Here is a 10,837-nt window from a genome sequence, read left to right on the forward strand (position 1 = left end):
CGGCACTCTCCTCCTCAACTCCGCTCCTCTCGTCCCCTCCACCTTCCGCAAACTCTCCTCCTACGTCCCCCAACACGACCACTGCCTCCCTCTCCTCACCGTCTCCGAAACCTTCCTCTTCGCCGCAAAGCTCCTAAAACCCAAAACCTCAAACCTCGCCGCCATCGTCTCCTCCCTCCTCTCCGAACTCCGACTCACGCACCTATCCAACACGCGCCTCGCGCGTGGCCTCTCCGGCGGAGAACGCAGAAGGGTCTCCATTGGCCTCTGTCTCCTCCACGATCCCGCTGTATTACTCCTCGACGAACCTACTTCGGGGCTCGACAGTACTTCGGCCTTCAAAGTCATGCGAATTCTAAAGCAAACGTGCGTCTCTCGCAACAGAACCATTATTCTCTCCATCCACCAACCCAGCTTCAAGATTCTCGCTTGCATTGATAGGATCTTGTTGCTCTCAAAAGGACAAGTTGTTCATCATGGAAGTGTTGCCACGTTGCAAGCGTTCTTGCACTCCAATGGCTTCACTGTCCCTCATCAACTCAACGCGTTGGAATATGCTATGGAGATTTTGAGCCAGTTGAATGAGGCTAAGCCTGTTACTCCACCGAGTATTCCTGAATCGCCTGAGAGATCAAGTTCAGTGATTTCGGTTTCTGATGGTGGAGTTAGGAGTAGTAGAGAGATCATAAGGTATAAAAGCTCTAGGGTTCATGAAATTTTCACTCTCTATAGCAGGTTTTGGAAGATTATCTACAGAACTAGACAACTTCTTTTGACCAACACCGCAGAAGCACTTCTCGTGGGTCTTGTGTTGGGAACTATTTATATCAATATAGGGTTTGATAAGGAAGGGATTGAGAAAAGGTTTGGTCTTTTTGCCTTCACTCTCACGTTTCTATTGTCCTCCACAACGGAAACCCTTCCTATTTTCATCAACGAGAGACCGATCTTGCTGAGAGAAACTTCGAGTGGGGTTTATAGGCTCTCGTCTTATCTCATTGCAAACACGCTTGTTTTCTTGCCCTACTTGTTCGTTGTTGCTGTTATATACTCTATCCCCGTTTATTTTTTAGTGGGTCTCTGTGCTTCGTGGCTTTCTTTTGCTTACTTTGTTTTGGTCATTTGGGTCATTGTTCTGATGGCAAACTCGTTCGTTCTCTTCTTGAGCTCTCTTGCTCCGAACTACATTGCTGGAACTTCGCTTCTAACGGTGCTTCTCGCAGCGTTTTTTCTCTTCTCTGGGTATTTTATCTCCAAGGAAAGCTTGCCAAAGTACTGGCTCTTCATGCATTTTTTCTCTATGTATAAATACGCTCTTGATGCTCTTCTCATCAACGAGTACTCGTGCTTGGTGACAAAGTGTTTGATATGGTACCAAGAGAATGAACAGTGCATGGTGACTGGTGGTGACGTGTTGCAGAAAAAAGGACTCAAAGAGAGTGAAAGGTGGACCAACGTGTACTTCTTGCTCGGGTTCTTTGTGCTGTATCGTGTGCTTTGCTTCTTGGTTTTGGTTAGAAGGGTTTCGAGATCCAAAACTTAATAGACACCGAGAAAGAAATGGTGATCAAACGCTGATAACTTTAAGCGTTGTAGTGTTTTTTTTTTTTTTATCATCCTATTGTATTATGAACTCGTTTAATTTGTTTTATTTGATTTCTATATAAAGTATATATAATCTGAAATACAGCCATAGAAAAAGTTTGTTTTATAGATATGAAGTGGACTTTTCGTTCTCCTCTAGCTCAAGTAGTGTTATTCTCACTTCTTCCTTAGATATAGTTGTTCCTTTTCCTTAGTAGATAGAACCCCGTAATTTGGATCGTTGTATGATTTGGTAGCAGTATGTGATATTTCATTTTCTTTAGACACAGGAGGACAAGCTATAACTTAAGATCGAATGCAACGTTTCATGCTTTAGACACAATGATGAGCATGCATCAATGCAAATTAACTATTAATACATTCTAATACACTTTTTTAACACTCTTTTGTGATTAGATAGAATTGATTAAAAATCACAAAATTTTATCATCTTACCTTTTATTTAATGAGACATATATCTTTATGACTTTGTAGTTTTAATAAAATATAACTAATAATATAAATTTTAAAAATTGTGTTAGAGTATACTATTAACTATTTCCTTAATTAAAACTTTCTGCAAGTTTTTTCTTCTTCTCATATGCAATGCTTATAATCATTCATTGATGAATCAAAGCTAGAATAAATTTTAAAAAATTGTTAGAAAGTGATAATAGATTAATAACATAGTATTTTTTTGTATTGTATCTGATCCATTTTATAAATAAAATTGATAGCTTTCATAAATTAACTGTATGTAACAGTACTAGCAACCACTCATTCGTATTGTACATGTGGTTTGATTTTTTCACATGCAAAAGGAGTTTGATTGACAAAATGAGAGGTCAGGATGGAAGATCAATAATTCTGTATTTAATGGCTGAATAATAAGGTGGGATCCATTTGAATTTCTTGGAGGCTTTAATGGGTGAAAGCATATATATATATATATATATATATATATATATATATATATATATATATATATATATATATATATATAAAAGGAAAATACCACGTAGATATCTCTTTGGCGTATTCAATTGTTCGATTTGTTTAACTTTGTTGGAGTCACGGGTCTCTCTTATGCCTTTGGTTGCAAAGAGAGGGAAGAATCCAAAGCTGTCCTCATCATCATGGAAGAGGTTTTGTCGTTTGGCTAAGTTGCTATTCCTATGTCTGCTGTGACTGTGAACTATAGTGTTTTGTTCACGGGTTCTTCATTCGTTGTGTCCCGTGAACTTGTTCAGTGTTGGGTTGGGGGCTGCATATAATATTTTGGATATGATATGCCACTTTAGGCCTAAGATGGATCACCATCCTCTGCAGTTTTTTTGTAAACTGCATGATCTCAAGCATTAAAATAAATTTTGACTAATATAGTATTTTAATAAAAAATAAAAATAAAAAGGAATGAATGGTGTAAGATTAAACTGCAACCCTGCTACAGTTATTTTTTCAACAATGTGAGACGATAGAGAATCAGCACCTTCGGTATATATGTGGTGGTGAAATAAAAAAAAAGATCCGTTGTGAGTGTTTGCATATGAATTGGAAAGGCAGAACAGTCCGTGTGTTTATTAACGTGGTTTTGTGTCATTGATGGGAATCCGCTAGCATTTGTGTGTGTTGCTTTAGAATTTCGGATGGTAAAGCAAACATTCATTTTTTGTAATTGTAGCTTGTCTTGGTTCCACATTCACCGGTAACAAACGTATCAACAAAAACAGTGAAGCTTAATTTGGTAATTTTATACTGCCTTTTCTTTAGGTTAAAATAGAAAAATACAATCTTAATATCTTATAAAAACCCTAGAAGGAGGGCTTAAACCTCCGAACTTGTGGTTAAAAGCCATACACAGTACCCAACTGAACTATTCCAGCCAATGCTAATTTGTTACTTATTATTAATTAAATTACATTATGACGTCTTAATGGCCTACAATTTCAATTTATTCAAATTTTGTAAGTCAAACAGCTCTCTTGCGTCTTTTTTAGATTGGATATGTCCATTACGTTTTTTCAGTTTTTGATTGCTTCCTTAGTAAATTAGACTTAATTCATTTTTCTTTATATGTGGGAATAGAACACAATTATAAAATTTATAATAATTCTCATCAAATGAGTTAAATCTCCTTAAAAAAAACTTAATTCATTATCCACTTCTTTATAGTTTATCCTATTCTAATTTTTTTTTTCACTTAAAAGATATTTCTTAACCAATAATTACAAATTATGTAAAAAAACCAATAGTTAAAAATTAATTCTTTTTAAAGTGAAGAAATCACGGATCATATATACGACTATAGAATAAAAATGATACATGACATAACATGTGATTCATAGACATAAATATATAATTATATGAGAAACGACAAACTAAATCCTTACTTTGTATAATGCAAATAAATACTTCATGCTTTGTATGTTAAATATAAATTAGAACAAAAAATAATTTAGAGAAAAAAGTATTTAAAACTATAAAGAAAATATATACAACTCATTCAAATAAAAAAAACATAATTAATTCAGATTTAAGAAGAAGAAAAAATGATTTCTTTTAAATAAAGAACTTAATTTGAAAATATAAGTAAATGCAATATAAAAAATTTAATTAAACTAACATTGGGTAAAAAAGTTAAGGTGATTAAAAGGGAAACTTGAAAGTAATTAATAATTTAAAATTTTGAAATAATATAAAATACTAAATAATAATGAAACCACGCATCTTTTATTGCATCCATTCTCAAGAGTGGATACTATTTTTTATTATAAAGACTAGGATATTAGATTAAATTAAGCATTAAGCTAGATTAGAATAATGATCACTCTAAATGATGATGGTGCTACCTGAGCAAATCCATCATACTAAGAATTATCATTTCGATTTTTGAGAACCTATATAATTAAGGTAAGATCGATAGCCTAGCTACTTTTTACTACCTGATCATGAAGCTTACAGAACTTTATAGATAAAAAATGGAATGAAGAAAAGAACTCGGTGAGCAAGTTTATACAGCAAATTAAAACAAAATCTAAGGCCCTAATCAATATAAAGAATTGTAGGTATAGCAAGTTGCAATTATGGAACCTACGCAAATGAAGAAGGAAGGAAGAAGGGTGACGTTAAGGAGCCTACTCACACCCCCATAGCCAGCAAGAGTAATGGTTGCATCTGCAATGACTCGTGCAAGTGTCCCTGCCTCTGTAGACAAGAGCCCTCCATTGTAGGTTCCACGAGAAAGCCTTGATGACATTACTCGTGAAAGAAGTGACAAGTTGACACCTGTCATGCATGAATCATTGTCAAACATCATGACAATGAGCCCAATATGTTTTCATGATGTTCCTTGATGAAATGCTTCTTGTTCTTTAATTCCTAAAATGGTAAAATATATATTTGGTCCCTCAACATTTGGTTAAAATTAGTCCTAGTCCGTGCATTTTAAAAACTGTAACGTTGACCCTCATCCTTTTGAAATACGTGAGACTTAAAACACATTTTACCCTTAAAACATTATATTATATGATGGTGGATTTCATCATCAGCGGTAGGATAAAGAAAACATAAAAAGATGCAGGACAATGTCTAATGTACAAAACATTTAATGAAAAAAACAACAAGATCATTATTGTGGTATAACATCTAAAGACACTTCAGAAATTGACAGATTAAAATATCACATTGAAAAATATTATCACATTTGACTAATAACCGCATGCTCTTTGTTGGCTAAGCTACGCTATATGTTCCTGATGGTAAGTTTCATCATATTTCTTAATTTTGCTGGGTGAGACATAATACCACGATTCATGTGCATCTACACCATCATAAATAGGAAAGCAGATCGATGAGATCACTAATAATATCTTACCTTCAAGTACTTCAGCAGAAACAAACATAAGGAGCCCCGAACAGATGTACTGTGGTTCAGTGTATGGAAAAATTACATTGAAGCTGAAAAGTATGCCTAAGAAAACCATAATTTCTGATGCCAACAAAATTTGCCTACAAAATGATCAAATAGAAAGGAGATGTCTTAGCTTCGTAGGTGGATAATATAAACACTTTTAAGGTTATGAGTGGATAAGTGAAAATATTAAACTCTTGGATCTTAATTATTGCTTTATCTTCTTATCAAGCAATTAAATTCAAAAAGTATTATCATGCATCTTTCTGCAAACTAAGAGCATAAATTAGCTTTATGAATGATAATCAAATGAAACAAGGGTTTTTCCTCACGTTACCTGTCCTCAAACATATTGCTTATATAACTTCCAACAATAATGTTGACAGGAAGAACTGTCAAACCAAGGCAAGCAAGAAAAATGGAAACAGTGCTTGTTGTCCAATTGAAGTAGTATGTTGTGATGACACTAGATTCTGATAGTAAAATCTCCATTGCATATTTAAGCATGAAGTATATCAATAACTGAACCTGAAGATGTAACATAAATTTGGTCAGATGAACAGTCTTTTATCCTGTCTTCAATTGGAACTTTCTTAATTTTGATAACAAACAAACAATACATCAAAGATTTCATAAGAGAAATTATAAATTATCTAAGATAACAATAAGCTGAATAAGGAAATTCATTATATCGAGACATATGATGTCTAAATAATCTTATTTGACAGTAGAAAGTGCCCATCTTGCAAATTTAGCAGTAGTTTTTATGTGCGTGTAAGTCACAATAATACTAGGTACTCTGAAAAATTAACCTTTCTATCATTTAGGAGCATACGGTGTCTCGCATGAAAAACTTTTGTTCCATTCAACAATGACTCAAAGCACATATTTCTAATAAACTGATGGTTAATGGAGATCCAGCATTTTATGGGTTGACAATGTAACATTTAGAGTTGTTCTCAAACCTTTACAGAAGGTGTAAGGAGTCTATATGCTGCTCCAATTGAATTGGCTGGCTGATGAGAATCCTCTGGAGCTTCTTCACTATCTTCGTAATCCTGATCATCATCTTCATCTACCTTATCTTTTAAACTAGTCAGCAGTGGTTGTTTTATGCCTTTTTCAAGTGCATTGTTTTCTGTTAGTACAAGCAAAAAAGTGTGTCATTTTCTATTGTGTTGTGTAGACTTGTAGTTAACAGAATCAACAAATTCCTTACATATAGATAACCCATGAATCATGATATAGTGTAAGGGACAGATAGAAAAACTCTATGATTTAGAGAAGGCTCATTAGTCATTAATGCCAGAGGTGTTACCTATGTTTCTCCATGATTACTAAATATTACATTGCAGCAGCAGATTTACCAATTCACTAGAGATAGCATTCTAGATAAATATTGCCTAAGGCTTTTTCAGTTTTTATGGTTAATTTCCTTTCATATCCTTATTTGACCTGTGCTGAGTACTTTTGTAGTGTTTTGAAGGTCCACAAAATACTTAACAAGGTAGCATTATTTGTAGCAGGAGTGCAGTTGATCAACAAAGCTCCTGAGGCGGAAAGACTATGTACTGGCAATTTATGTGCTTCTTAAAGTATGAAACAAAAAGCAAAGCAGATATGGAACCAAATTTCTGGCTAAATAACTCACTATTTGCATCAATCTCCATTTCTTTTGATGAGGAAGAATCTGATATTTTTGTTTTAGATTTATTTTGACAATGGTCAAATTTATAGATGATGACCATTGCCATTAATGGACTACTCCTTCCCTCTCTAATTATAAGATTTTTTTTATAAAAAAAATTTTATAAGATCTTTTTTTAATTTTTAGATGTATTAATTATTTTTTCTTATATATCTTTACTTAATTATTCTCTTTTCAAATATTAATGAGAAACAATTAAGTGGATAGAAAGAAAAGAAAAGGATAATATTAGAATCATAAGATAAATAATTGATAATTATTTTTTTTAAGGGACTTAGATTAGTTGGAAGATTCTTAATATCAGAGAAGAAGGGAGTATTTATTAAATACTAAATGATAAACTTCAAGGGCAAAAAACCCAGCGAATATCATAAATATTAGGACTCAGAAGTGAAATTTGAGGACTAATGCAGATAAAGAATCTCACAAGGACACAACAGAAAAAGTAGAAATCGTCAGAAAAGAGGTGATGCAATATGAGTTCAGTACCAGCATTGGATTGATGTGGTACATGTTTCTCTTCAATTTCACGATAAGGTTCCTTAAAAGTGATCCACAACCACACTAGGTATATCAGCCAAGCAATAGTCATAAGCCACCCTGGTAAGGTATCTTGGTTAAATGTAATGTTGAAAATCTTAAAATTGGTCTGAAGTAAGCCGGCTAATGCAGGACCACAGGCCATTCCAAGAGCGCTGGCACTAACGAAACCTGCCGATGCTTGCATGCGGATCTTTAAAGGCACACAATCACTAATATAACGCCGGTTAACCGCTCTGGCAGAACCAAATCTGCAATTAAAATCAGATGTTTATCAATGTAACTAGATCTTAACATATCCCCAGCTTCAATATTAACGTGACAAGTTTTGCATGCAACATGAAAATCACTGCATACAAAGGTACCTATTTAACCACAAAGAATCAAAATTAATCTTTCCCTTGAGCCTTATTCAGGATTATGGACATACACTATGAGAATGATAATGCAGAATCAAAGCTTATGGCCATCAAGTAAAAGATACAAGAGTACTTACCCACATAAAAGACGACCAATTATGAGAATCCATATCGAATTAAGATCGTATGCCAAGGCATACAAGACATTGCCGAGAAAAAGAACTATGCTACTGAATATAAGAGGCCTCAAGTATGATCTATTTGACCACGCACTAAAATACACCGAAGAAAACACCTGTGCAACTGCCATTGCCCCGATCACAATACCGCAAACCGTTGGTGCAGCCCCAAGGCTCATAGAATAATCATCTGCTGTAGGGACTATAATATATGTGTTGACCATGTACAAAAATGTGTTTGCCAAGTTCAGGAAAAGAGACATAAAATGGTAACTTTGCTCGTCAACACGCTCATCAACAGGTGCAGGCAACTCCTCATGCATAATAAGTGCATGTTGCCCCAAAAAGTTTAGGAAGTTGGTTGAGTTACTTAACCTATCAATAGCTGCTCTTATTGAATCAATAACAGGATCCTGCACATAATTAAGACAAAGTAATTAAGATGGAAAATCACCAAACTTATATTAATTGCTTCTTTGCCAGCTACTAAAGCTTGCCTGAGAACATTAAGAGAAAAAAACATTACAAATTAGCATCAGTGGATGAAACAGAGTTGATGTAAAAAGAAACCTGGAGGGGAAGTGTAGGCTGATCATAAATTGATAAGAAGCTTCCCTGACTCTCCTGATTCTCCTGAAGTTCGTGAAGGTTGCGAGATAAAGCTCCCACAACAGCTCCAAATCCCTGCAAGTGCCATATCTGTTAGTCAATGTTCATTTGTAGGAAGGGAAAATATTTTTAAAGCAAATTTGTGGTTGAGATAAACATATTACCACATGCTTGAACACTTGTTGCAGCTGGGAGTAAGGATGATTTGCGCGAGTTTTGACATAGTAATCAGTAAATTTATAGCCAAAGCGTTTGTCAAACTTCTTCAATATCTTGCGCAAACCAACAGCATTGACTTCTACAAAGAAGAGAAGCTTCAATAGCTCTTGTCCCACTGCTCTATAAGCTTCTCGTAGTTCAGCTATTCTACTTATATGAGGCTCCTGCTGAATAACTTCATGCTCCTCTCCGAGCTTCGCTATCCTACTTGCCAAAAGCCCTTGTTGTTCCAACAGGAAAAGCACAGTCTTCTCAATCTGAATTGTCACAAAGAAGTGTCAAGTGAGTGAAACATATGCAAAACACAAATAAAGAATGCAACACATTTACCCATATAACCAGAATCAAAATTCACTATAGTTTGAAGTAATGAAAAAGACTCCAATTTCATAACTGTAAGTGACTGAGTCATAAATCATAATTATACAGTCAACAATGAGATTGAGATCAGACCTGATTATCCAGCATTCTTGAGAAATCCTTAAGTACATGGCGCCGATCTAGTGTTCCAAGTTGAATTTGTTGAGCATACTGTTTTACTCGTTTCTTCATTAGTTTGTAGTTTATGTAATATCTAAATCAAAAATCAAAATCATGAGCATCAGAGCATGCATAAAAATGAAACCATAGACCGAAAACACATAGGCAGAAAAAGAAAACATACCCTTGCCATTCTTGAATTTGTCTTTCTTTCAACTTTTTCCCAAAGGCAACCATGTCTCTCTGCAATTACAAGGTCGCATTCATCCAAAAGTAAATCAAAACAACTTATAATGATAGTAAGGCCAATATTTAAGAGTGTAACTTTCTTTCATCAGTAACAATGTATTAATCGAACTTCCACCAACACAAAACTCTGCATACCGAATGAATATTGAGTTACTCAATGAAGATATAACAAGGTTGCTTTCTTCCTAGCTTAACATGTTTGTTGCCAGTACAAAAATGCCGAAGCGTCCATAATAATACAAGCAAAGTTGTGAAGCCCTCTCATGCAGGAATAAGAACCCACGAACATACCATGTATCAAACATCTGCATCAAAGTCTGAACACACAGGTTCAATTGATATAGTACCAAGAAATTCTTATTTAGTCAATGATACATATATCTTACCATAAGTACCATAAGCAGACAATTCTTTTTTTGCTGGAATTCTATAAAAAGAAAAATGCTAACAATTATCTACACTACACTTGTCCGAAAAAATAAAAGTAAAAAAAATTATTAGAGAAAGAAGCATATATTATATGAAATATAATAATTATTTAATTAGTACTTACTTTATATAGTAAGTAACGCAAGACCCTTGTAACGTAATATCAAACTTACATCACGTGTTATTATGTTTGCTAGTTTGATTAACGTTTCCTATAAAAGAAAAAGTTTGATTAACGTAACTACATTGATTGAGAACATTTTCTGACTGGATTACGGCACACACATATTTTAATTTTTAATCAGGCTACTTTTTAATCGAGTTATAAGTTGAGAATATTTGTTACATTTCTGCATCATCCTTTTTTTGACAAAAAAATCTACATCATCCTATTCACTAATAAATTGAGAATTTAATTAGAATATCCTGATAACGAACTTTTTTTACACTCTAATTTTTACTATCCATTTTTAATAAATTTAATTTCTATTTATTATCATTGTTAAAACATTCTCTTCATTTTCCACCAGTCACATCCTTTGTAAAGGTAACAAGAAAAGATTAAAAGAGT

At 34.0% G+C, this 10,837-nt stretch overlaps 2 protein-coding genes across 2 annotated transcripts in view; one reads left to right on the forward strand and one right to left on the reverse strand.

Annotated features, from left to right (window-relative positions):
• The window catches only part of LOC100790712 (ABC transporter G family member 8), a 2,382-nt gene extending 458 nt beyond the window's left edge, over nt 1-1,924 (forward strand). The window contains exon 2 of the mRNA XM_041005909.1: nt 1-1,924. This exon is cut by the window's left edge and continues 44 nt beyond it. Coding sequence (XP_040861843.1) covers nt 1-1,543 — 1,543 coding nt within the window. The 3' untranslated portion in view covers nt 1,544-1,924.
• A 2,579-nt stretch (nt 1,925-4,503) lies between these two features.
• On the reverse strand, nt 4,504-10,268 carry LOC100777032 (SPX domain-containing membrane protein At4g22990). The gene is made up of 11 exons (XM_014763347.3): nt 9,973-10,268; nt 9,773-9,831; nt 9,562-9,682; nt 9,054-9,365; nt 8,851-8,964; nt 8,239-8,693; nt 7,692-7,993; nt 6,460-6,632; nt 5,832-6,022; nt 5,459-5,592; nt 4,504-4,869 (listed from the first exon to the last, which is right to left on the reverse strand). Exons 2-11 carry the CDS (start codon nt 9,823-9,825, stop codon nt 4,631-4,633), a joined length of 2,094 nt encoding a protein of 697 aa, XP_014618833.1. The 5' UTR covers nt 9,826-9,831; nt 9,973-10,268; the 3' UTR covers nt 4,504-4,630.
• Nucleotides 10,269-10,837: the final 569 nt, after the last annotated feature.

Source organism: Glycine max, chromosome 10 (assembly GCF_000004515.6).
Source record: "Glycine max cultivar Williams 82 chromosome 10, Glycine_max_v4.0, whole genome shotgun sequence".
Lineage (NCBI taxonomy): Eukaryota > Viridiplantae > Streptophyta > Magnoliopsida > Fabales > Fabaceae > Glycine > Glycine max.